The 27,373-nt window shown below is 44.8% G+C and overlaps 2 protein-coding genes across 8 annotated transcripts in view; one reads left to right on the forward strand and one right to left on the reverse strand.

Annotated features, from left to right (window-relative positions):
* The window catches only part of LOC101157205 (transducin-like enhancer protein 1), a 38,241-nt gene extending 31,704 nt beyond the window's left edge, over window positions 1–6,537 (forward strand). For all 4 annotated transcript variants that reach the window (XM_023954560.1, XM_023954561.1, XM_023954563.1 and 1 more), the window contains exons 9-20: window positions 101–196; window positions 413–457; window positions 1,882–2,043; window positions 2,182–2,308; window positions 2,787–2,983; window positions 3,079–3,155; window positions 4,194–4,443; window positions 4,534–4,781; window positions 5,477–5,624; window positions 5,707–5,857; window positions 5,971–6,047; window positions 6,131–6,537. In XM_023954560.1, coding sequence (XP_023810328.1) covers window positions 101–196; window positions 413–457; window positions 1,882–2,043; window positions 2,182–2,308; window positions 2,787–2,983; window positions 3,079–3,155; window positions 4,194–4,443; window positions 4,534–4,781; window positions 5,477–5,624; window positions 5,707–5,857; window positions 5,971–6,047; window positions 6,131–6,238 — 1,686 coding nt within the window. In that variant the 3' untranslated portion in view covers window positions 6,239–6,537. The remainder of the gene's footprint in view (window positions 1–100; window positions 197–412; window positions 458–1,881; window positions 2,044–2,181; window positions 2,309–2,786; window positions 2,984–3,078; window positions 3,156–4,193; window positions 4,444–4,533; window positions 4,782–5,476; window positions 5,625–5,706; window positions 5,858–5,970; window positions 6,048–6,130) is intronic.
* Window positions 6,538–8,274: 1,737 nt separating this feature from the next.
* Window positions 8,275–27,373, reverse strand: part of LOC101157442 (transducin-like enhancer protein 4) — a 106,743-nt gene continuing 87,644 nt past the window's right edge. For 2 of the 4 annotated variants that reach the window (XM_023954565.1, XM_023954564.1), the window contains exons 12-21: window positions 23,456–23,623; window positions 23,225–23,375; window positions 22,909–23,078; window positions 21,610–21,686; window positions 20,334–20,583; window positions 19,993–20,240; window positions 19,150–19,297; window positions 18,917–19,067; window positions 18,724–18,800; window positions 8,275–11,423 (exon numbers count right to left, since the gene is read on the reverse strand). In XM_023954565.1, the coding sequence (XP_023810333.1) occupies window positions 11,316–11,423; window positions 18,724–18,800; window positions 18,917–19,067; window positions 19,150–19,297; window positions 19,993–20,240; window positions 20,334–20,583; window positions 21,610–21,686; window positions 22,909–23,078; window positions 23,225–23,375; window positions 23,456–23,623 (1,548 nt within the window). In that variant the 3' untranslated portion in view covers window positions 8,275–11,315. The remainder of the gene's footprint in view (window positions 11,424–18,723; window positions 18,801–18,916; window positions 19,068–19,149; window positions 19,298–19,992; window positions 20,241–20,333; window positions 20,584–21,609; window positions 21,687–22,908; window positions 23,079–23,224; window positions 23,376–23,455; window positions 23,624–27,373) is intronic. The other 2 variants (XR_002873214.1, XM_023954566.1) reach the window with 2 other exon arrangements.

Raw genomic sequence — 27,373 nt, forward strand, 5'->3', positions numbered from 1 at the left:
TCCCACTCCCCCCTACTCATCATACCTCCATTTCCCCCCCTCCATTTGGCTCCCCCTTTGATCCCGGGCTGCTTTCATTTCTCCATCCTCCCCTCTGCAGAGCTCTCTGTCCAACGGGGATAAGGGGCGTCCAGCAGACTACCTCAGCAATGGCAAGAAGAGGAAAGCGGATGAGAAGGAGTTCATGACCGACTATGTGAGGATGCTTTCAGAAAAAAACCATTTCCTCCTGCTCTGTCAGGACCATGTGAGGAGGCGGCGTGTGTGAACCTCTGGACTTCAGATTTTTGTTTAATAGAGCAGTTTTTTAGCATTTTCTGGACTTGAACGTTTCTGTTTTTACCTGATAAAATGTCAGGATGAGAGCCGTTTGCGTGGGAAAGCCTCACCCCTCCACCTCTTCCTCTCACAGGGCAGCGATGCAGATAAGAGCGACGATAACCTGGTGGTGGACGAGGTTAGTGCACACATCACGGGAACAGCACACTTAATGGTAATAATCACCCCACCCTCCTCTGCCCCCAAACTGCAGACATAAAACCCACCATCCGGGACAGCTCCAGCTCGGTTTTTAAAGACCCACTCTGAGAAAAATGCTGTTTTTTACCATCTTGTTGTGGCATTTTTCTGATGATGGAGGACATTTATGTAGAAAATGAAGCTTAAAATTGCATTTCTGAGTTTTTCTTTATTAAATTCATTGCATTGTGAATTAGGAGCAGATGAAAAAGAAGCGCAGTTTGAAAAAGGTTGTATTTGAGACGCTGGGCACTGGTGAATTCTCCTGCCGCTCTGCAGAAACTATGTCCCAGAAAGGAACAACAGGTTTTCAATTTTGACAAAAAAACGGCATCATCACAATTAAAAGACTCCAGGACGACACGCTTTGAAAATAGATCAAAGATGATTGATGTGGGACTTTTTGAAGATTTTAACACAATTGTCAGGATTCCTAAGACAAGACCACAACTCTACGGCTACGTTCACACCGCCCTCAAGCTTCCACTTCCAATGAAAAGTTCATAAATGCATGTACACGTTTCCGGCAGATTCTATAACCGGTTTCAAAACGCGCGTGTGTCAAAAGTTGAACCAGGTTGAACTTTGACCTATCAGGGACTCCGGTTTGGTAGCGACATATAGGTAGTGAAGTGCCATCCATGTGAAAATTGATTATGGGGGAAAATATGATCATTTCGGTTTGTGCCCGACCAGAATTCTATGACAGAATCTATCGTCTATCAGAATAGAGCTGTGTAAAGAAAACGCCTGGAGTGAGAGTCGCGAGATTTTGCTCCGCTTTGACATTTCACATAAAAAATTTTCCAACTGTAGGTGGCGCACATGAGCTGGTATCAGACAGTGACAGTCCAGCGAACACCAGATGCTAAACTGATTGTAGGATAATCCAAGTTTTTCTAAAACTTCTATAAAGAAACACTCAAACAGTCAGACTGCAGTAACTGTTAAGCACCTAAAGATCCACCCTAAAACAAACACGTCTGGGATTCATAATGATGTATGTGATTTTCTTTTTTCTTATTTTAATATCTGTTTAAGTCTTGTTACTGTTTGTTTATGTTCTTAATTATATTCTTTTTATTTTCTATTTTTTCATCATACTTCTATTTATATACTAAATTCTGTTTCAAGCGCAACTACTTTTGTTTTTGCTCATATTTTTAGTTTTGAGTGGGACTGTTGGAGAAATGAACAGTTTTTTCTTTTAGCTGCAGTAAATGATTCTAGCATCAAATCTGAACTTTAGTTTAGAATAATTCAGGTTTTTAATATTTACTTCTAAAAGAGGATAGGGGAAAATGTTTTTTAAAGATCATTCTTCTATTCTGTGACAGAGATTCTCTGCGTTTCTGTCTTCAGGATCCATCGTCCCCCCACAGTGTGCAGTCCTACTCATCCAGGGAAAACGGTCTGGATAAAATGCCCCCATCCCGTAAAGAGGGGCCCCCTCAGGCCAGCCCGACCTCCTTGGCCTCATCCAGCAGCGCTGCCTCCCCCTCTCGTGGCAAAGAGCCCCCTCAGGTAGACAGAAATGAAGTATTTCACCTCCTTTCCCGACTTCCCCTCCAGCGGTAGTTTGTTTCCATTTTGCTGGACCGTTTCTCGTCTGACACAGAAGACACGCCCCTTTTTAATCACCTCCCCCTCGATCTGTTCCAGAGAGAGAAATCGAGCACACCAGGAATGAAGCCGGGGACCCCCATGTCCCAGGACTCCAGCACCCCAGGACCAAGCGGGCCTCCACAATTCCGACCTGTTCCGGGAAAGCCGGGCGTCGACCCCCTCGGTGAGCGGCTGGAGGATCTGCCCTCCTCCGGGGTCTGAGGAAACCGTCGAGCTTCCTCATCTGAGCACAAACTCGGGAATTCGAAGGCGGTCTGAGCGCGGGGCGGCTCCGCCATCTGGACTTAATGGGCAGCTGGGGGGCAATAAATGTTCAGCAATCCTCACCATTTTAATGGAAGATTAGCCGAGGCGATGGACCGCGACCTTTAGCTGCTGCACCACGGACGTCCATGTCTTCCTCTGGACCTTCCTCTTCCTCACCTCAGATTTCTCACGTGCATCCTCCGCCTTCATGACTGGATGATAAATATAAATCAGGGGAACAGATGAGTGCAGGAAGGTGCATCGGCCAGAAGGGGGCAGTAGCATTCTAGTGCATCTGATGTTTGGTGGAGGGAGTCACTCAGTCAGGATTATGTTTATGCCTCTTCTGTTTATGTTATTTACCTAAATCTTTTTGTTTTTGTTCCCGCCTTCAGCTTTGGGTCTGAGAAACCCTCTGGCAGTGCAGGGAGCATACCCCCCAGGAGCCTTCGGTCTGCCTCCCCCCGGGGTGAATGGGGACCTGCCCGGGGCGGCGGGCTACGGCGCCGGCCTCCACCTGGTCTCCCCTCAGATGAACGGAGCGGCGGCGGCGGCGGCCGCTGCCGCGGCGGGTTATGGACGGTCCCCTGTGGTGAGTCTCTGCAGGTCTCTTCTGTCCTCTGGCCACTGCTGGACCAAAACAACACTGTCAGCGTGTTTTCAAGCATCTGTTTTTCTGCCGTCCAGGTGGGTTATGAGTCCCCACACCCACACATGAGGGTCCCTGGACTTCCTGCCAGCCTCCAGTCGGCTTCAGGAAAACCGTACGTTGACTCTTCTTTGCTCCTCCCCCAAATGCTCCATTTGTCCTCCGGATAGCTGAATATATGTCATCTGTCCCCGCCGCTTTGCCCTTCAAGAAGAAATCCCCTAAAATCACCTCTTGCTTAAACAAAATTTAAGCAAGAGGATTTAGGTTTAACAGTATAAAAAAATTAGAATAGAGAGACTTTCTTTAGGTCCATAAGTAAATGTGAGAAAAGATTCAACAACACTTTTATTTTGACGGTGTAAATGTGAGCCAGAAAAACATCAAAAGATTCTTTTATCTGAGTCAATATTTGAATATCTACTCAGTTTTCCTTGATTTTGTACATTTGAAACCCACTCTGATAAAAAAAATTAGTCTGATATTGGATAGAAAAGCAAAATTAAGCTTAAAATTGCATTTCTCAGTATTTATTCAAATTGTTGTGAATCAGAAAAAAAAGCAGTCTAAAAAAAATCGTAAATGTGACGTAAAACACGCTCTGGGCGGGGCCACAGTCTCCCTGCTCCGCTCCATTCTGATCATCCACTGTCAGTCAAATAGATCCATGAACGTCTCTGTTTCCCTCGTCTGAGCTGGAATCTGGATCAGAACTGTACAGATGGATAGATCCGATGTTGCTGCCAATTTTGTTTCTAATAAAGTCCTGCAGCTCTGCAGAAACTGTCCTGCGACAGATTATGCAGCTAAAAAGCAAAATTCTGAAAACCACTGGGAACAATGAAAATACATCAAAAGATGACCGTGGTGAGACTTTAAGCAGAATTTTTTTATCTCATTTTTGTCATTTAAAAGACAAAAATTGTTTTTTTAAGCTCACCGTCGTTAGATTAATTAAAGTTATGTCGATCTTCTAGTTTATGTTGCCATTGAGACTTCCCTTCAGCATTTTCCCGTCATCTGTTTTCTGACTGTTCTTGTAAACGTGTAAAATAAAAATGGCGGTGGGCGTGGCTCCTGGGATCACGCCGAACAATGACAGGTGCGTTCCTGCTTCTTTATTTGAGTTTTCTCCTCCCCGTCTCCTCCTCAGCGCCTACTCGTTCCACGTCAGCGCAGACGGGCAGATGCAGCCGGTGCCATTCCCCCCCGACGCCCTGCTGGGGCCGGGCATCCCGCGTCACGCCCGTCAGATCCACACGCTCAGCCACGGAGAGGTGGTGTGCGCCGTGACCATCAGCACCTCCACCCGCCACGTTTACACTGGAGGCAAGGGCTGCGTCAAAGTGTGGGACATCAGCCAACCCGGGAGCAAGAGCCCCATGGCCCAGCTGGACTGCCTGGTGAGGCTAGTGGGCGGGGCTAACTGTTCCTCTTTGAATCCTTCTGCACTCTGACGTAAATCCACTGAAACCGTCTCCGTGTCCAATCAGAACAGAGATAACTACATCCGATCCTGCAAGCTGCTGTCAGACGGGCGAACCTTGATTGTGGGCGGGGAGGCCAGCACGCTGTCCATCTGGGATTTGGCCACGCCCACCCCACGCATCAAGGCGGAGCTGACGTCGTCCGCCCCCGCCTGCTACGCTCTGGCCATCTCCCCCGACAACAAGGTGTGCTTCTCCTGCTGCAGTGACGGAAACATCGTCGTCTGGGACCTGCACAACCAGACGCTGGTCAGGTGAGGAGAACCTCTGCGGTCAGAGGCGGAGTCAGCCAGGAGGAGGAGGCAAAGGAGGAGGGAGGAAAATGAGGGAGGCAGTAAACGTTTCGTTTTCTGCAGGTTCTGTTGCAGATTTGACTGATTCACAGTGATGTGAATACAGAAAGAGTCAGAAATGCTATTTTAAGCTTCATTTTCTGTGACTCCATCATCAGAAAAATGCCACAAGAACATATTAAGAAAACAAAAAACAATTTTCATCAGAGTAGGTCCCAAAAAATGAGTTTTATTTGTTCTGCATCTCCTTTTTGTTTTTAATGCAGTTTGAACTAACGAACTGGAAAACTGAACCAAACAAACAGCAAGATCCACTTGAAATGTTCAGATATTCTCAAAGATTTAGTGGAAATTCCAACTCAACAAACTGCAAATTCATTTTTTTCTATAAAGTTTCTTACATTAAAAAAGTCACCTAAAGTTTCCACATTGTCTTGTTTGTGGTGCTGGAGTACGTTCTTATTTTTGTGTCTTTAACATGGAAGTAGCTTTCAGAAATCTGGGAGAAATATCACAAAATGTTCTAAATTCTGTCATTTTTGGTTTTTTTGTGGCCAAATGATTAAATCAAAATCCAAACTCACTAAAAAATAGACGCTTCTGAATCCGTTTTTCCACGCTTGCTGTGCCTTTGGGGATCGGTGGTCCTCCTGCAGGCAGTTCCAGGGCCACACCGACGGCGCCAGCTGCATCGACATCTCCAACGACGGCACCAAACTCTGGACGGGAGGCCTGGACAACACGGTCCGCTGCTGGGACCTCAGAGAGGGCCGGCAGCTGCAGCAGCACGACTTCACCTCACAGGTTCTCCGCCGCTCCATGGCTAAGAGGATGTGGTTGTCTTTTTCTCTTTGATCTGGACTCTTCATTTCCTCCCTGGCTGCAGATCTTCTCTCTGGGCTACTGTCCGACAGGCGAGTGGCTGGCTGTGGGGATGGAGAGCAGCAACGTGGAAGTCCTGCACGTCTCCAAACCCGACAAGTACCAGCTGCACCTCCACGAGAGCTGCGTCCTCTCCCTCAAGTTCGCTTATTGCGGTACGCGTCGCACTAATGCGGCGGGCTGTGGGGGCGCTGCACGAACGCTGCCTCATCGTTCCTTATCTCACCTCACTGAGGCTGACCTGCTGTGTGTGTGTGTGTGTCTGCAGGTAAATGGTTCGTGAGCACTGGAAAAGATAACCTTCTGAACGCATGGAGAACGCCGTATGGATCCAGCATATTCCAGGTAGACGTGCAGATTCCAGCAGCTCCACTGCGTTTTTTTTCATACGTGTGGTTTCTAAGGTAACTTCCTCTACGTTTGCTCAGTCCAAGGAGTCTTCATCGGTTCTCAGCTGTGACATCTCACCCGATGACCAGTTCATCGTCACGGGATCCGGAGACAAGAAGGCCACAGTCTATGAAGTCATCTACTGAACTCTGCTTGATAAAAACCAGGGGGGGCGGAGCCAAGGCTCCCTGCTGCACCAATGACTGTACAGAGCATCGGTGGCGTGGAAACCAAGAGACACTCCGCTTGTCCCATTGTTTAGTTCAGTTATGAGAATTAAAAAGGAAGAAAGGCGCAAAGTCATATCTCTGGAAAAAAACGTTGCTGTCTAACCTCTGAAAATGCTCGTCTATGGCTGTGCAGATGTGGGATTCCTCCAAAGAGCTTTTGCTTTTTCTTACTTATTTTTAATTTTTTAATGAAACATCTGTAGTGATCAAGGGGGAAAAAAAACATATTTTTTTATCTTTTGAGTATTTTGCAAACAGCTGGTCCCTTTAAGTGCAGAGCATTGAAGGCATAAACGGACTCTTCCGTCGGGAAGTCCAAACTTCAACCCGGTCGGCTCCGGCTGACGGTGCCATGCTCTGTCAGGCTCCAGCTGCTTTCTTCTTTTCCTTCTTTGCTTTTAGCAGCACCATGATTGTATCATTTGTGCGTACGCGACGGAACCGGACCGGGTTTCCTTCTGATGTGGCACCAGGAGTCAGCATAAAGTTCTGTCTTTCTTTCATAAAAAAGTGGCTGAGATGTTCCGGACCTCAACCAGGAGACGAAAAATGGAAGTCAGTCGAAGAAGTGAAGATCGGTCAGAACGAGACTTCTGCTGCATCGAATTTACCTTTAAAACTCAATGTTATGTATGTTTTTTTTGTTTTTGTTAGGACGCATATAGACTGAGTGACTGGGGTTTTCTTAACTACCATCGTGATCCTTCCTATATATGAACATGTAAATAAAGTTCTTTCAAGAACAGCGCGGGTTCACTTTGCGTCATGCTGCATGGATGTGGATGAGGTTTTCTCAGAAGCTGTGTGAACGAATGCGCAGCTGAGCTTTTCTCCACAAATCTGATCCTTGGCAGGTTTGACTGGAAAAAGGAAGCAGGCGTTCAAACGTCTGACGGCGCGGTGTCAGGAAGCATCTGAGGAATGTTAGGATAAAAAGCCAAAGGTGAGTACACACTGCGAGCTCGCAGGGAGACGCTTCTGTCATCTGAGGAATGGGGGACGTCTGCAGACGGAAAAACCCCTTTGAGAGGCGAACCTGCCTGATCTGCAGCTGGTTTTCACAGCGGCATCATCGCAGGGGTTCTCTGTTTAAAAAGGTAAAGCAGAGATCACGCTGAGGTGAGACAGACGTTTGTCTGTGGAAATAATTCCTCCAACGTTTTAGCAGCGAGGGTTTTCGCTGTACTGTGGGTGTAAAGGAACAGAAAGCGTTTCTGTCTGCAGCTGTTGCCTGTAGATTCTCATGCATGTGGTGGAATAAAATGTCTGGTTTGTGTCATTTTTCACAACAGTTTTTCTAAAATCTGCTCTTTGAAGACCCCCAGTGACTGGATTATTTCAGAAAATCTAGTTAGACAGGAATACTGTCATAAAAAACACTAGTTTATTTGCAAGATATTTTTAATTTAACCTTTATTTTACCAGGACGTCCCATAACCCTTGTGCTATCTTAGATGACCCCCCCTTACATTGAGGTGTTCTCCCTACCATGACAAAGGTGGATAAAGGTGGAAAGATTTCATGTAATCTATAGACACCAGTGAAGATCACAAATCATTGAAGAAAAAAGGTTCAGAGCACTGTCTAGTGGGTCTAGATGACCCAACGTTAAAGTGCCTAGGATAGCACAAGGGGTAACCCTGTGATCTTCACTGGTGTCCATGGATTACATGGAATCTTTCCACCTTTATCCACCTTTGTCACGGTAGGGAGAACACGTCAATGTAAGGGTGGGGTCATCTAAGATAGCACAAGGGTTAAGGTAAAAATATGTGCGTTGAATCGTCAACAGAGGGAGACTTGAGCTGGACAGAGAAGAATTCCCAGAGAAAGATTCTTCATGAGAGAGAAAATGCAAAAAAGCATCCTAATGCATAACTTTATAGCAACTGCAGGAGATCTCAACTCTGAAGAATCAGAGAAAAGATCAACAAAATGACCCCAGAGACGCGTGAAAGGATGAACATCTGGTTTATTCTTCCACATACTGTATTTGTTGTACAGAACAAGGGAAAATGATCAGGAGGGAAGACACAGTGCTTTGAAAAAATGTTCCTTGGCTTAAAATAGAGAAATGAGTTTGTGAAAAACAGACCAAAAAATAAAATAAAACAAAGATCTTTACATGGAAAACAAAAGCAAAGGCAGAGAAGAAAGAGGTTACATACTTTAAGTAGAGTATCAAATGTCCCAAACACTCACGTTTCACCACCGTATGCACAGCAAGTATACAGCATCAGCATGTTGAGTGGTACATGAGCCTGAGGGCTGCCCGCCCCCAGGAAAAGGTTTGAAAACGGATTCACTCCAGCTCCCAGAATTCCTCTGTTCTGCATCGGCGCAGCAACTACAAACAGACGCTAAAATCTGAGACTTCAAACTAAATGACATACTGCAATGTGAAAGTTTTTTTCTCTTCTCCCCCCGCTGAGAACGACGGGGGCGCCGCTCGTGTTTTTCAGCAGTGGAGCTTCAGTGCAACAAGCATGCAGTAGCAGTGGGACCAGTGGTGCGGAGTGTCAGCCTGAGGCCACAGACTTCAACAGAAACGAGAGGCGAACAACCACACAGTCAGGACTAAAAACAGGCTAAAGTACGAGTAATACCATTTCGGGGTAAAAGGGGGATAAAACAGAATCACAAAAAGTGGACTTGAGAGCATATTTGGCCTCTCTATGGAGGTTTGCTTTTTTAATCTGTAGACTGGATTTATGGATGCTGTGAGCCCAAAACCTCCCCCGGAAGAAAAAGGTACAATAGGAAAACAAAGACTAATAAAAATGTATCTCTCCCTCCCTCCCCCCCAGCATTGATGTTCCCGCGATTTTCTGACTCATCATGGCCTCACATGAGCAACCAGGAATCGGTAAAGAAGAAGCAGTTTTTCAGCGTAGAAAATCCCGGACAGACGTTCAGATTTGGCCTCAACGTTTGGTTGTTTTGACCTTTAACCTTTACGTCTAAACAGTTGCAGTGGTCATTTTTTGGATTGTGGTTTCTGTCTCATTTTCTTGCTCAATTTTCCGTTGGAGTGGGATGTCATTTCTATTTGCAGATTTTTCTTAATCGTCCAGCGAAGTTGATTGGTTCTGGACTTAATTGGTTTGAGCCAGAAGTAAACCGTTTTCTACGGGTGACGTCACTCCAGTTCTCTGATACAGTCGATGTGCGTAAGTAATGTGGACAAGCAGAATCTGACTGATCGCCTCGAAGTTGAGGTTAAACATCAGAACAGAAGCACTTCCTCTCCAGATTCTGAAAGCTGCACGCTATCAACTATTTGAAGTGTCCAGAAATGCAGGGGCGGTATTTGCATATTTTTGTTTTCATTTTACTGAAGAATGTCAAACCTTCATGGGTGAAATGATTCACTTAAACGATTCCATTCATTTCATAATTTGCGTTTGATGATACGATTCATAGTCGATGTTTGTTCATCCGATTCGATCCAGGTTCCTTTTATTTCCTGCATGACAATCAAGTGTAAATGAAATATGTGTCCAAAAAAAAACCCAAAAATGAATGTCAAATCCATTCACATGTTAGTTTCCTAAAGTTCAGTCGACTGTTGTTTTTCCACATCCAAAGAATCCAAAGGGAACATTCTTAGAACATTCTAGACACTGGATGGTCACATGACTTTATTCAAGTCTGTCCACACATTGGACTGGAATGATGGTTGATCAGTTTTATCACACATGTGTGTTTGCTGTCTGCTGTGATGCTCTTGGGTGGTTTTTACCTCACAGTAAAACAAACCTACTGTACCTCAGTCCATATGTTATTTTCCAATATTGATAATAATTGATTTATTTCATCTTGAAATGATTTTCTAACGGTACAGAAATAGAAATCGATTCATCCATTAAGTCCATTTATTGTTAAACTCCAAAAAACGTGGTTGGATTTTTTTTTTCTCCTCAGAGTTGAAATCAAACGTTTGTCTGAAGTTCTGGGGGAAGCCGACAGGCAGACGTGGAGGTGAAGACATTTGTAGATCAGTTGTTGCTCATTTAGCTGCTGATGATGGCATAATTGAACGGTGTTAATTTGCCGCCGCCTCAGCCTGGGCTCCCCGGGCCGTGAGATGAGCGTGAGAGCGGCGCGGTGTCAGGAGAACGATGCGCAGAATTAGAAGGAACAGATCCGCCGATGTTCTGCGTTTGCGCCTCTGAGCCCTGGGAGAATCCCATCGACTCTGCAGCTCATTAGACGGCGGCTTTGTCAGGAGAAAATAAAACAGATATTAGGCAACGAGACGAGGAGCGCCGCGCTGAATGCCTAATTAGGAGCATCATGTGCTCCCCCCTCCATACCTGGAGGAGGTGACGCAGACGGGGGACCCGTTGACGTACTGCTTGCGTGGGTGTGTTTCGCATCAGTGTTTGTGGAAATCGGAGCCGCGCCCCCCCCCCTCCATCTCGGGGCGTCGCAGCTCCCCCGGCTCCTGACACCTCTCACTGGGGAGATGGAGCCGCGGCGTCAGCCTCATTAAGGCCTCCACTGTCTGGCTAATGAATCGATGGCGTGGTATCGGTGCTCCTGGCTGGCAGTCCCACAGTGCTGCTCCGCGCCTCCTCCGGGGGCCCCCCACTTCCGCTGAGCTCTTAATCAGGAAACGGCCCTAATTACTCCTCCTTCCTCCTCGTCGTTCCCTTCATAACTTTATCTTTACACTCCGCCGCTCACCTCCTTTGTCCTCCTTATCGCGCTGCTTCCTGCTCTGCCGCTCGCCCCCAGTTTGATGCCTCACTCCCTCACTTGGAAAGGTGGTGGGGGAGGAAAGGAAACGGGGGAGGAGGGGGGACTTCAGGAGCTACTACTAATGCCAAATGATGAGCAGAGCTGAAGATTTAGAGCTGAGGTTCAGAGAGTCCGACTCAGTGGTGCTGATGTTGCGGATGTGCTGCCATAGTGAGAAACACGCCCCCCCCAAAAAAAAACAAAAGAAAAGAAAAAAGCGGTCTTCCTTGCCCCCATCTCATGCTGGTGCTCAGTACACCACCTCGTACACAGTAGCCTTCTTGTCCCCGGATCCAGTCACGATGTACTTGTCATCCGGAGAGACGTCGCAGCTCAGCACGGACGAGGACTCCTTGGACTGATGGGGAGACAAAGAGAGGTGTTAGAGATCCATTCAGATAAAAAATTTTGTTTTCAACAAGATCTTGTGGCGTTATTCTGGTGATGGAGGACATATATCAAGAAAAATGAAGCTCAAAACTGTATTTTTCTTCAGATTGCTGTGAATGAGGAGTAAACAAAAAGAAATGCCTGGAGGTGGGACGGAGAACCAACTACGACAAGCCAGAAGCTCCCTGCTCCGCTCCATTCTGATGCATCCACTGTCAGACAAATAGATCCATTAAACGTCTTTGTTTTCCTCCAAACTGTACGGCTGGATGTCTACATTATTGCTCGCCCTTTTTGCTGCACCGCTAATGATAGGTTGAGTGTGTGAGGAGCTGTACGCTAGCCGGAGAGTGTGTAAACGAAAGGATGATGGGAAACGGGGGCAGGCTTACTGCGTGCCAACAGTCCCGCCCACAACTCAGAGGTGATTTTCTAGTGAACCCCTGCTGCTCTGCAGAAACTATGTCCTACACTAGTGTTTTTCAACCTTTTTTGAGCCACGGCACACTGTAACCCTTGTGCTATCCTAGGTACTTTACCATTGGCAGTTGGGTCATTTAGACCCACTAGACCAGGGGTCGGGAACCTTTTTGGCCAAGAGAGCCATAAATGCCACATATTTTGAAATGTAATTTCGAAAGAGCCATACAATAATGTAGTGTCCCTTCCCCACACTGAGGCACTGATACTTAACCTCTTTTAAAGTTCTTTATTCCGATTACTGCAGACCGTAACAAACGCCGTTCAATTAATTCAGCAACTCCTGAATCTCTCCCGCCGACACGAGAGCGCTTCTCCCAACTTTATATTCCCCTGCTACCGCTGCAGCCCTCCCATTTCCCTTATTCGGCCCATAGCTGAACCCCATTGGTCCAAACTACCTAACAACAGGCTGAGCGACAGAACTGAGGTCCAATCAGATCTCTGCTTGACGCGTTCAATGAACTCCAGAACTTTTAACGCGGCCCAACAGCCATCCAACTCAGTCCGCGACAATTTGTTTAAAACTAAATATACAAATGAATGTGTGCATTTGATTTAATTTCAACATTTTTAAAGTACAATAAGTCTGTGGATTCTTTTTTAATAACATTGTTATGCCGTTGCTGATAAATGATGAGTATTTCTCGTGGTAGTTTTGCTGATGGTCTAGTCTGGTTGATACGTGGTGAGTTTCTGCTTCGTTCAGGCGTTGAGACTTTAAACGTCATCGTAGGTCTGAATGTTCTTTAGATGTGAGACAGACTGCTCACATGCAGACGGGGAGCCAAACACACGCTGCAGTGAGTGACGGGCATTGGGTTTTAGGTTTTTACAATCCCTGCGCGATTCACCTGCTGCCGGTCCCCACAACACCTCAGCCCCACCCTCTGCTTTCTCCCTCACACATCCCGTCCCCGCATCTGCGCGCTCTTTCTCAGAGACGGGAGCGCGCAGTTTTAGGCACGTCAATTCACAGGTTTCCGGCTGGTACAAACTCTGTGAAATTATAGATAATAGTAACTGATAGCGCTGGCGCAGATTTCTCTCTCTAAGCACCGCTACTACTGCGCGCCTCTGGCATCGCATCGCGCCCGAGAAGGACTGGTCTAATGAAAAAAAAAACTATAATTAAAGATTTGTCTGCGAGCCACATGTGACCATCAAAAGAGCCATATATGGCTCGCGAGCCATAGGTTCCCGACCCCTGATCTAGACCCACTAGACAGTGCTCTGAACCTTTTTTCTTCAATGATTTGTGATCTTCACTGGTGTCCATGGATTACACGAAATCTTTCCACCTTTATCCACCTTTGTCATGGTAGGGAGAACACGTCAATGGAAGGGGGGGTCATCTAAGATAGCACAAGGGTTAACCTTGACAAAAATCCCGCAGCACACCAGCATCCAAAAATTAAAAAAAAAGGAGAAACTCATACTATGTATTGATCTACAACCTCCATGATCTCACATTCATTTTTGTGATAATTGTGGCAGAAAAAGCAGAAAGTTGCAGCAGTTTTTCTAAAAGATGTAATAAAAGTTAAGTTAAAAGATTTAAAAACTGTTTGTTGTGGTTTCAAGATGATCAACAAGGACGACTCATCGTGCGCTGAGACGCTGTCACTTTAACCCAATGCATCATGGGAGATGTAGTGATGGCAGACAGACTCTCTTCTCTGAGCTTCATTGTTTTGTTCACTTGTTCCACGGTCTGACACCAGATTCTGCACCGCTAAAGACGAGCTTTAGCTGGTATTTTTGTTGGAACTGAGAGACTTTATGAGCAGAATCAGAACAAGGAAGTGAAGACTTTAACCACTTCTGATTGGTCAGACTGATGACATGTGATTAAGCCTCCAAGAATGATTGGTGGAGACAGTTAAAGGGGCGGGACTTTTCAGAAAACAGCTGAATGTACGGCTAAATTGCGGTACCGTCGTTCTTATCAAAATGTCTTTAATAGAATCAAATAAACACAAAGAAAAACGTATTTTATGATCTTTCATATTCCTAAGTACTCAGTGTTTTATCAGGGCCTGTTTGGATGAACACAGAGCTGATATCCTGAAGATGGAAATGTTTTTAGATCAGTGAAAATGGGGAATTTCCCATGGCACACCTGACCATCTCCCACGGCACATTAGTGTGCCGCGGCACACCGGATGAAAAACACTGTCCTAGAAAACAACACAGGTGAGGAGATTTTGGCTTAAAAGCAGCATAATGACGATTAAAAGACCACCAGGAACGCTTTCAAAATAGATCAAAAGGTGATCACAGTGAAAGAAAAACACACAAAGATCCACAAAAAAAGAGAGGTCCCACTCTGACACAGAAAAAAAGCGCACGAAACACAGGATAAAAGAAAAACTAATGTAATGTCTGGAATGAGGCCACAGGGAGCACATGACTCATGGCTCCATAAAACACATTTGCATTTCACCAAAAGGCTCGGTTTATGTTTCTACACAGATGACGGCGCGTCTCCGAGATGCTGAGTCACGCTTCTGCCTCATTAGGAGCAAATCCAGCATCACAGACAGAAAAGAGTCTGAAGGCTTTTTTATTTGCCCCCACCCCCATGTCGACAGGTTTCTGGCTTGATAAGATCAACAGCATCTCCTCTCTCCCACTACGCCTCCATTATTCTTCCTCCTTCGCCCCCCCCTTCCTCAGTCAGCACCCCGCTCTGATGTGGGCTCCTTCTGCTTCCCTCTAACCCCCCTCCCCTCCTCCTCCTCTTTCCTCCCTCCTCTGCTACGAGCGCAGCAGGGCTGTCAATCATCAAGGCACCAGCGAGAGGCCATTTCACACCGTATCCTTCAAACCAAACCGAGATAGCAGGATGGGGGGGGGGGGGGGTCCAGGAGGAAGTGCTGCAGTGACAGGTAATAGAAAAAGTTGGAAAAGGAAAAGTAAAGTTGAAAAGAGCTGGAGAGAAAAGAGCATCGGCTGTGAAGGTCCCACCTCCAGCACCTACAGCATCAGCAGAGCAGCACTAAGCTTTATTCACCTTCATCACTGCAACTCGGACACATTCCGGCCTTCATGTGAGTCTTTCTCAACCCCCCAGTTTTCACCAGCTGGTTTCAGAAACTCCCACCAATCTGGCTGACTTGAACGTCTCACTTTATTGGCGTGTTTTGATGCAATTATGTTAAAAAAAAACTGTTTTCTACCATTTCTATCCACTGGTCAGAGTCTCGTCCATTCAGATCTGGTTTAATTAACCCTTGTGCTATCTTAGATGACCCCCCCTTCCATTGATGTGTTCTTTCTACCATGACAAAGGTGGATAAAGGTGGAAAGATTTCATGTAATCCATGGACACCAGTGAAGATCACAAATCATTGAAGAAAAAAGGTTCAGAGCACTGTCTAGTGGGTCTAGATGACCCAACTCCCAATGTTAAAGTGCCTAGGATAGCACAAGGGTTAAAAGCCAGAAACAGAGATTTACCTGAAGACTCACAAAAGCTTTTTATTTTTACCACAGGAGACGAAAATCTTAGGAGAAGATTTGATTTCAAACAACAGTTAGCCTTGAACAAAACTAAAGCTAAAGTGTTTGTCTATAGTCAGGCTGAAAATGTGGAATTCCCAGGAGAATCAGTTAAACAGTTGTCAGAATATGATTCAGTTTGTACAAACTTGACTATTGAATGGAATGTTTTTACTGTTTATTTGAACTGTTTATGGTGAAACTACAGGACAGGTGATGGTGTGAGAAATGTTCACATTATGCAATGTTTACAAGGGAGCAGACAATTATAAGAATAGTATTCTTCAATTCTGCTCCCTTCCAATCATTAAAATGTTCAATATTGTAAGACAAACATGTAAAAATATTGGACAATCAATAATTTTCATGAAAGGAACTAATAAATGAATGAATGAATGAATGAATTTAGACCCACTAGACAGTGCTCTGAACCTTTGTTCTTCAATGATTTGTGATCTTCACTGGTGTCCATGGATTACATGAAATCTTTCCACCTTTATCCACCTTTGTCATGGTAGGGAGAACACGTCAATGGAAGGGGGAGGGGTCATCTGGACCCCATAGGATAGCACAAGCCTTAGTCACAACTGCACTCATGGGGGGATACGGGCGAAAAATGAGCAAACGTGTGCGTGACACGCAGGTGGTCTATTCTTTATTACTTCTATTCTAATCCTGACTTTTACTTTTCAAACCCGTTTGGAGCATCCTAACTTTGTTGTGAATACAATGACAATGAAGGAAATTCTGATTCTGACTGTCTGTGCAGAACTACAAACACCAACGCAGCAGAGTGCATCAAATATTCCCAGCAAAAGATAAAACAGCCTCTGTTGTCATGAAATTAATATCCAAACCACACAAAAAAGATAAAAACAGTCTATTTCTAACTCTTTTAGTAAAAACATTCATTTTAACTTCAGTTCACAAACCTCTGAAAGCTAAACAGCAGTCGATGAATAATATACATGGAGCACCAGTAAAGATGGTGAGATCCTGAATAGACAGTAAACAAACGTCTTTAGACGTGATTCTGCTGCGTGACAGCACAAAGCTGGAAAACAAATACTAGAATAACTTTGAAGATTTATAGTTTTAAGGAGGAAAGAAATTATTTAAACTCTTAAGGAGGCTGAAATAAAAATAACAAACCTCTTGTTTTGAGTTTAAATCCTGCAGTTTTGTGAAAAGTGTGGCTAAATTTTATGTTTTGGGCCAAATTTGAATTCAAAATAATAAAAAAATATGTCTTAAAATTTGTCATAATTAATCTGATGCATCCAGGAGAAAGCTGAATAAATTATTAGTGGTTTTTTTTATGTCACACAGTTTAGGATTCTAAATAATTCAAATAAAAAACGTCTCTTTTTCTATTTAGACTTGAATTGAATTCTGCTTTTTTAGTGTCTGATGCGTCTTGTTGCATGTTCGCATATTTGAAATAATAGACTTCCTCTCACCTTTTATTTTGAAATTTGATCGGCAGCCATATTGTGTTGGGGGGGGGGGTGAAGGTTGAGAATGTTTTGTTTTTTTACTATTTCATGTTTAATTGTTTTAGGTAAAGCAGTTTCCGTAACTGTCGTATGCAAAGGCTTTTATTTATAAAGGTTGTTTTTTTCATTTCAATATTAATAATAATTAATAATAATATTTATAATAGTTTTTAATTGATCAGTTGTCCTGATCACACTGTGCTGGTGTGTTCCTGTTAAGCACATTCTTATGCATATGTGTGCATACATGTGTACACATGCATATGTATATTTGTTTATTAATGTTTCTTCTTTAATATATTTATTTTACCTCCTTATTGACAAACTAGCTTTTCTTCCCTTTTGTATTTATTTTATTTACTTGTTTGTTTATTATTTGAAGTTTACATATTTTACTCAACATATTCAACATACTGTATTTTCATAACCTACACATTAAATCATATACATTTGATCTTTTTTGCACTAATGCCTTTAAATCTTATTGTACATGTGAAAAGTGATAATAAAGCTATTCTATTCTATTCTTTTTAATCTGATGACATCATTCTTGGTAGAATGTTTAATGTTGCCGAACATGCGACAGAAGTTTGCAACAATTCCTACATTTCTGGTCGTAAATAAAGGTCATGTCGGCAGACAGGAACATCTGTGAGCAAGAAAAAAGGAAGAAAGACGAGGATAAACAAAAAGACAAGGTCAGGGAGAGGAGGGGGGGTTCACACAGACAACAATAGAAGGAGACGCAGGAGTAGAGGAAGAGGAGAACTGGGAACAGGAGAGGCGAGAAGAAAAGGAGAGGAGACAGGAGAGGACGGCGATGAACCAGAGCAGCTCTGTGTAACACGCTGACAGCAGAGCGCCGTTTGGCATTTGGACAACAACAAAAGATAGCCAACATCCTCCTTTCAGTCCACTGGGGGAGACGAGAGCCGCCAACCCCGCCGCCCACTGCAGCTCACGCAGAAATGAAAGAACACACACTCACACAAAAGGTTCATCTTCCTCTGGGTTCATTCACACCCTGATGTCCTGGCTCTGCTAAAAATACTGCACCCCTGCATCTGCAGGATCCATTATTTCCTCAAATAAAGGTGTGTGTGTGTGTGCGTGTGTGTGTGTGCAACAGTGTGTGTTTGTGTGCAGACGTCACCTTGGATCCACAAACTGGGAATCTAAGAAACCATTTCCTTCTGTTTCCTGTTTTCTTTGGTCAGTGTTTGTGTGTCTGACATTTACATTTAAGGTTGTGACATAAGTCACTTTGTTTATGTGGAGTCTAGTATAAAAAAAAGAATACATGAAAGACAGGAAGCTGACAGACCTGAAGAACACTGGGATTTCTGGGTAAAAAAAAAGAGATTTTACTGAATGTTTTTAGCCTTTTCTAGATGCCATCTTATATTGTTGGAGGTGATTACCTGGCAGGAGAAGGCCACGCCCCTCCAGTTTAAGAATCGTGTGCTGGTGTGCAGGGGAGAGGAAGAGGCAGAAAACACTAGAGGAAGACGCGTCTTTGGAGGATTACAGGATTAAATCTGGAGCAAACGGGACGATGATGTTTGAAGAAGATCGTATTTGTGAGGTTCAAATTACGCCGGGCGGACCGCAAACTCCCTGCTCCGAGCTCAAAGGCAAACGGACGGGTAGAGAAGGGAACTCAGAAGGGAATTTTTAATGACGTCCTGCTGATCAAATTGACACCAACGCAGGCCAAGCGTGGCGCCGCAGCTTAGCAAAGCTGCCAGAGTTTGAACCTGATGGTCAGATTCTACGCATTGCCTTCACCTGGAAAATGCTGGCTCCATATGGCGTCCTCCATGCATTTAGCAGATTGTCTTTTCCTGTGCTCACGAACCATTTTCCTGAAAAAGAACCCACACAGAACTGCATGTCAGCAGGAGCAGGGGGAGCGCCGGCGCTGCACGGGCGCTGCACGGGCGCTGCACGGGCGCTGCACGGGCGCTGACGGCGTTCGTACCGCAGAAGGCGAACTTGAGGGAGAGGACGCAGCTCTCGTGGAGGTGCAGCTGGTACTTGTCGGGTTTGGAGACGTGCAGGACTTCCACGTTGCTGCTCTCCATCCCCACAGCCAGCCACTCGCCTGTCGGACAGTAGCCCAGAGAGAAGATCTGCAGCCAGGGAGGAAATGAAGAGTCCAGATCAAAGAGAAAAAGACCACCACATCCTCTCAGCCATGGAGCGGCGGAGAACCTGTGAGGTGAAGTCGTGCTGCTGCAGCTGCCGGCCCTCTCTGAGGTCCCAGCAGCGGACCGTGTTGTCCAGGCCTCCCGTCCAGAGTTTGGTGCCGTCGTTGGAGATGTCGATGCAGCTGGCGCCGTCGGTGTGGCCCTGGAACTGCCTGCAGGAGGACCACCGATCCCCAAAGGCACAGCAAGCGTGGAAAAACGGATTCAGAAGCGTCTATTTTTTAGTGAGTTTGGATTTTGATTTAATCATTTGGCCACAAAAAAACCAAAAATGACAGAATTTAGAACATTTTGTGATATTTCTCCCAGATTTCTGAAAGCTACTTCCATGTTAAAGATACAAAAATAAGAACGTCCTCCAGCACCACAAACAAGACAATGTGGAAACTTTAGGTGACTTTTTTAATGTAAGAAACTTTATAGAAAAAAATGAATTTGCAGTTTGTTGAGTTGGAATTTCCACTAAATCTTTGAGAATATCTGAATATTTCAAGTGGATCTTGCTGTTTGTTTGGTTCAGTTTTCCAGTTCGTTAGTTCAAACTGTATTAAAAACAAAAAGGAGATGCAGAACAAATAAAACTCATTTTTTGGGACCTACTCTGATGAAAATAGTTTTTTGTTTTCTTAATATGTTCTTGTGGCATTTTTCTGATGGTGGAGTCACAGAAAATGAAGCTTAAAATAGCATTTCTGACTCTTTCTGTATTCACATCACTGTGAATCAGTCAAATCTGCAACAGAACCTGCAGAAAACGAAACGTTTCCTGCCTCCCTCATTTTCCTCCCTCCTCCTTTGCCTCCTCCTCCTGGCTGACTCCGCCTCTGACGGCAGAGGTTCTCCTCACCTGACCAGCGTCTGGTTGTGCAGGTCCCAGACGACGATGTTTCCGTCACTGCAGCAGGAGAAGCACACCTTGTTGTCGGGGGAGATGGCCAGAGCGTAGCAGGCGGGGGCGGACGACGTCAGCTCCGCCTTGATGCGTGGGGTGGGCGTGGCCAAGTCCCAGATGGACAGCGTGCTGGCCTCCCCGCCCACAATCAAGGTTCGCCCGTCAGGAAGAATTTTACAGGAGCGGATGTAGTTATCTCTGTTCTGATTGGACAACACAAGCGAAGCAGTTAGATCACCTGTGCAACACCTGAAAATGACGTACCGGATCCCCCGGCGCCGCCCCCTGTGCCTCACCAGGCAGTCCAGCTGGGCCATGGGGCTCTTGCTCCCCGGTTGGCTGATGTCCCACACTTTGACGCAGCCCTTGCCTCCAGTGTAAACGTGGCGGGTGGAGGTGCTGATGGTCACGGCGCACACCACCTCTCCGTGGCTGAGCGTGTGGATCTGACGGGCGTGACGCGGGATGCCCGGCCCCAGCAGGGCGTCGGGGGGGAATGGCACCGGCTGCATCTGCCCGTCTGCGCTGACGTGGAACGAGTAGGCGCTAGGAAGAGACGGGGAGGAGAAAAAAATCGACTTTAGGGTGAAAAGTGAGCAAAGAAAAATAAAATCATGACCAGACGGATATTTCAAATCAGTCTATCGGTGTGCAGAACCAGCTCCGTTTGAACCAACGCACAGAGTTCACTAATGCCCACACAGTCTGTCTCAGCCGGCAGGTCTGACGGCTCTGAATTGGCCTTAAAACTCTGGGAATATTTGCTCAGACTGGAGCAATCACTGAGGTCAGAGCAGCTGTGGGAGGGAAGGCGTAATGGCAGCTCGTATTGCAGGCCAGAGTCAGCGTGGCATTGTTAATGGCTGATCAATACTTCAGCGGCTGAGTGGGCCAAGACTGCTTTATGATTTCAAATTAGTGGTGGAACGAATCGCTACTCTGCAAAAAAAAACAAAAAACACAGGAAGTAAAGATGTAGAAAGTTCTGCAAAGCTCTGAACAGTTTCCCACCAATTCCTGTGCAAAGTTTTGTATAATCTTGACTTTTTAACCTCCACTCATGTTTATTTGGTTTATTCATGCATCTTCAGAGCGACCGCTATATCTACCCATCAGGGTCACAGACCACAGCCACTGTTGGGTGAGGAGGGGCTTCACCCTGACAGGTCTGCTGAAGGGCCTCTTTTATCCACAAATATATCACTTTTTAAGTTAAACTGCTGTGATTTATGTCCAACAAGCCTGAAGTTGTCCTGATTCCCTTTTTTTCAAACAGTAGTCAGATGTCAGAACACTTCTTTTACCTGGGAAGTTTTTACAGGTAGCCTGTGAAAAAAATCAATGACAAAATATTCAAAATGGAATTTTAAAACAACGAGGTCTGAAATCTTCTATTTTCTTCATTTGTATTCGTCCTCATCTGTCCTGACATTTGAAAAAATCCTATCTGGACGTGTCCACTTTATGTTTCAGGTTTCAAGGTCATAAGAATGTAAACGTCATTGAGACGATGTAAGAACAGAGATCAGGAAAAGCCGGATGGTGGTTGCAGCTTTTCCAGGAAACACTCACGGTTTGCCGCCGGAGGATCCGGGAACAGAAGAGGACAGCCCTGGAGCCCTCAGGTGGGACCTGGTGTCATACGCCACCTGGTGGGGAGACACAGGAAAAAAGCATTGGGGTCAATCAGAGCTACAAATAATCATTCCGTCCGGCAGCAGTAAGAATTCTTCTTTCTAATTGAGCCCTGGAGGAAACATTTCACCCCCACCACAGGGTTTGAAAAATGTGCAAGCACCTGGCACCCGTCGAAAATGAAGTTTGGGCATAGTGGAATAAAAAATGATGACATCACAAACCATCAAAAAAATGGCCAAAATCTCTTAGGGGGCTCAAAAAATGTCAAAATCCACCAACGAAACAAAAACACACGAGTTAGGAAATCAATGGAAGTTTTGTCATTATGGAATGGCCACACATGGCGACCAATTTTGTGGCAAAATGTGAAATTTGGCAATCTTCCCATTTTCACGCCATGGGGGGGGCTTTTGTTTGAGTGATCTTCATAGAAATTCCTAAAGGTTTAGTCTACAACCCTTGACCTCAGGAAGAGGCTGCTATCTTGAACTTCCCACAATAATCCCCTTTAGTACCTCCTTCAAACCTCTCCTGGAGAGTTTCGGTCTATCACCTCCGAACTCCTCGAGCATCATCAGGAAAAAATGTTGTAATTAGAAGTTGTAAACTTTGAACATCACTTGCATGGCGAGCTGGCAAAAGTGGCGTTTTCCTGTTGCTCGCACATTTATTACCAGAACATTGTGAAAATGTAATACTTAAATTGTTGGCTCATGCTAATACAATATGATCATATTAGGAATGAGGGTGTGGTTAACAAAAAACCTCTGTTGCCGAGGAAATTTTAAAGTTTACTTTTGCCGATTTCTCTAAACATTACATAGATCTGTTCGTCGACCCCAGATGACCAAAAAATAATATGGTTGCTATGGAGATAAATCCAACAGAAAAGCCGCCATTTTACAAAAATTGTTGGTTTGTATTTCATGAATGTGTCAAGTGTATGGAGGGGTGTGTAGCCGCCACTCAGGCAGTGAGGGCGGGGTCAAAAAAAGGGTGGCGTGGGGGTGTGTGGTCAAGCCTGCGGGGCCATACAACGCCGCTCACGGCTCTGATTTCTTTCTTCTTAATCCGAAGGTGTAGCAGGCAAAAAACTGGATTCTTGTTAATAAATGTGACTTTTTGGTTTATAAAATATAAGATCAAATCTCAAAAATCTTCTGCTCAATCCGACGGCGCTGACTCGATTTAGATTTCTTCCAAAATCAGCAAGTTAAGCTGAACGGTGCTCACCATTGGGCTGCGGGAGTAGGCCCCTGCTGCTGCGCTGATCTGGGGGGAGAGGGTCAGGGCCCCTCCGAATCCTCCGGGGCTGGCCAGCTCCCCATTCAGTCCTGCATGGGACACCACGCCAAAATGAGCCGGGTACGAACCGAGGGGCACAGACATGGGGCTGCGGAGAGCTGGGGAGGCAGGGAAAGAGGAGGGAGCGCTTGAAGGACGGGAGTCAGGAGGGGGGGCAGCTTACAGTAACACAGTGGCTAATAGAGGGGGGGTGAGCGGCAGAAACCCCCCTCAATGAACTGAACTGAGCAGGTCCCTGCCTCACCCAGGGGGTCCGCGCTGCTCGCTGCTTTGCTGACCAAGCGAAGGCAGGAGGTGCTGGGACCGGGGGCCCCTGGTGCCCCCGGGGTAACAGCTTCACGGTGGGACGGGGACGGCGTGCCAGATTTGGACAACGGAGACTGCGACTTCTCCATCTGTGGAGTTACCAAAGGTCACAGAAAAGTCATGGGCGACGTGACCATGAACACCCCTGGGGGGAACGCCCCTCATTTACCTGCGTAGACTCCTTGGCCTTCCCTGGGGTGGGACTCCGGGGGTTTGGGGTAGCAGGAGCCTCTCCTGTGCTTGAGGAGCCCGGGAGCTCTTTCCTCAGGGTGGGGGCCCGGTCCAACCCATTGCCATGAGGTGAATGAGGAGGACTTCCAGCAGGAGAATTTGGCTCCTAACGGACAAAAGACACCAGAGAAGGTATTCTACGGCAGATTTGATTGATTTGGTTTATTTCAAGCAATAAAAACACAATAAAATACAAATACAAACACATTAAATTGATTATCAGTATTAAAATGATAAGAAAATGATCATATCTCCTTGATATTAGAACTGATCATAATCCTATACAGACATGTTTGCACTTTTACGTACACAACTCACACATGACACATTAAATCCTTTAGTTATAATTATTTACAAATAGTTTCAATATTTGCTTGAAAGGTAGTGGATAGACATGAACTTACAATATATAACTTATAAAAACAGCAACTGGTGTTTTACAAAATTGATGTTCATTTAGCTCATCCAGTTGTCTTCTGATGAGTCAACGTCAGAATTCCTTCTCAGAGCACGATCAGACACTTTCATCATTTTCTCAGGTCTTGGATGGATGAATGGATGAGTTTTGAATGAAAGCTTCCCTCCACCACAGGTGAAGTGTGTAAATAAAGTTGATCTGCACTAAACTATCATTTCAATAGAACTCGGCATCCCATTTAGCGACAGACCCACATAGGCATCAGTTTGTGTGCTAATGAGGACAAACAGATGCTGAAATCAGTCAGAGGGGAACGCTCTGCACCTCGCAGCAGGCGGCCAATCACGTTTGAGACTCAGTTTAGGAAGAAGTCACGGTTTTAAGACTCAGACACTTGTGATTCAAGCTCAGCTGATGAAGAATTGGCACCACGGGTCAAACAGAGCGGCTTAGAGACGGTTTGGCTCCGAACGATATAATAGCAATCCCAACAGCAGTTATTTATCTGACAAGTGAGAACTCCTGTTATGTTCTGTGTCTAAAATGACCCATTTTGAAAATTATAATAATAAAAGAACTACTTAAAAGGACTGTTTTATTTTGAAAATTGTCCTGTCTGGCTTTTAGTGTAATCAATAAACTAAAAATGGTTCAGTTAAACAAACATCAGTGCTGTTCCTGATGAACATTTCAACATCCTGATGAAATGAACATAGCAGGAGAATTTAGCTATGGCAAGTTTATTTGTATTGCACATTTCTTGAATGAAGACAATGTAAAGTGCTTTCTGGGCTGGTACATACTGGGTCAAGAGGTCAAGAGGTCACTTTAAAGTCTGTCCTCTGGCAGACAGTGGAAAGACCTCAGAACTGGACTGACGTGGTTCTACTTTTTTGGTTCTTGTGAGAACCGGAGCAGCAGAGTTCTGAATAAGCTGCAGTTTCCTGATTGTTTTTTGGTCGTTCTGTAAAGACACTCTTACAATAGTCAAGTCGACTAAAGATGAAAGCAGGAACTAGTTCTCCCAGGTCCTGCTTAGACATCAGATCTTTAAACCTTTAAATAGTTTTTAAACTGATAGTAGGCTCATTTTGTGACTGTATTGATGCATTTATCAAAATGTAGGTCTGTGTCCATGACAACACCCAAGTTTCCAGGCTTGTTTGTGGTTTAAGATGAATAGATTGAAGCTCTGTAGCAACTTCTAACCATTTCTCTTTAGTTCCAGAGGCAATAACCTCAGTTTTGGTTTTGTTTTGTTTTGAGTTGCGGCACATCTAGTCATTATTTGTCTTCAATGCATTTATCAAGATCTTGTGCAGAGCCTCAGTCTCCTGATGTCATTGCAATATATAACTGTGTGTCATCTGCATAGCTATGGTAACTATTGTTGCTCTTTATAACCTGGGCCAGAGGGAGCATGTAGATTTGAACCCTTGTGCTATCCTAGGCACTTTACCATTGGGAGTTGGGTCATCTAGACCCACTAGACAGTGCTCTGAACCTTTTTTCTTCAATGATTTGTGATCTTCACTGGTGTCCATGGATTATATGAAATCTTTCCACCTAGATCCACCTTTGTCATGGTAGGGAGAACACGTCAATGTAAGGGGGGGTAATCTAAGATAGCACAAGGGTTATATACTGGTAGAAGTGGTCCCAAGATGGAGCCTTGGGGAACTCCACATGGAATTTCTGTTGGAAGAGATGTGAAGTTACCAATTGACACAAAATACTTCCTTGGTATGTTTTGAACCAGTTTAGTACAGGCCCAGTGAAACCCATCTAGCTTTCCAGTCGTCTGACTAATATAGAGGGGTCAGGTGTATCAAATGGAGCTCTGAGATCCAATAAAACAAGCTGTAACGTATTTCCACTGTTTGTATTCAAATATATATTATTAGTCACTTTGCTCAAAGGCTTTTCAGTGCTGTGGTTCTGTCTGAAGCCTGACTGGAAGGCATCATAATGGTTGTTTCTTAATAAGAATTCATTCAATTGACATAAAACAGCTTTTTCAATCATCTTACTTACGTTAAAAAAAGACAAAGGAAGTTAGTCTAGTTGGTTATTAAACTCAACTTTATTCACATTTCCTTCATAAAATGTCTTTATCCCACGTTTGAGATCTGGTCACTTTAAGGCGTGGGATTGTGCACCATTTGTCCCACAAGCTACAACACAAACTCCAGAGTGACAAACTGTTCTGTGATTATTAGAGGGACTGAGAGCTCGGGGAATAGAAACTGCTGGTACAGCAATGTGTAGACCTGGAGATAGCACTGCTGTTACGGATGCTGTCATTACTGCAGCCGCTGTGGGGCCAGCGCCGCCTCCCTCGGAGCAGAGTGCTGGAGTAAGCACTTCTCTCTGGGTCACTGGGATACATGCACACACACACACATGCACATGCAAACATGCACACCCAGCTCCATTTGGGTCAAAGTAATAATTAGCACTATATGTAAGGTCATTTTCAAACATCTGACCAGTTGTATCAGTGGATGAATGCAAACAGGCCTCAAAACTGATGTAATGTTCCAATCTTCAGTGAGAGCTTGAATCCATCCTGAGTAACTCATCTGTGAAACCGCAAATGAATCTTCAGGCACGGTGTGAACATGATTCATCCATAAGGCCAAAGGTTTTAACACATACGTGTAGATCAGTCACACAGAATGCTAATTTTTTCCCGCGCATTTAACAGCCTTTCTTACTGATTTTTCTCTGATAGTTTCATACTCCAGTCAGACAGAGTACTGTCAGTTATTTGGTCAGGTTTGCTTGCTTCTCTGACAGGTTTTTACTGGTGTTTCCTCTATTTCATATCTTACATTTAAGATAACCTTTCGGGGGTTACATAACATTGTGAGCAGCAGCTCAACAATTCCCTTTATTCTCATGATGGAGAACATCTGGGAGAATGGACAAAGTATGTGAAGAAAACATCTGAGCGTGTCCTTCAGAGTCTCAAACCAAGACTCTCTCAAAGAGATCATTTCGAAGGTGAAATGTTCATAGGTCAAGACTTTTTCCTGCAGATGGAATAAAATGTTATTTATTTGGTGGAGACGAGCCTTCAGGAAGCAAACAATACAGATTTTTGGGGTGACAGACAAGTATTGATTGAAAGCTATAAAGCATCCAACCCATTGTTTTCCTGTTTCTCTTTATTCTAGTATCTTCCACCATTTTTTGCGCTTAACTCTTTCTACAATTTTTCTGCTATTTTATCCATTCAACCATTCAAATGTTCAGCTCTTTCAGCTTTTCCAGCTATGACTTTTGGTCCTTCAAATCCTTCAACTTTTCAAGATTTTCCAGGATTTCCAGGATTTTTGCCTCCATTGAAATAAATGGGCAATCCTTACGAAACCTTTGCTTCTTTTTGTGGTGCAGAAGCTCGCTGGTTCGATAACCGGTGCTGGCATTTTTCAC

Source organism: Oryzias latipes, chromosome 4, assembly GCF_002234675.1.
Source record: "Oryzias latipes chromosome 4, ASM223467v1".
NCBI lineage: Eukaryota > Metazoa > Chordata > Actinopteri > Beloniformes > Adrianichthyidae > Oryzias > Oryzias latipes.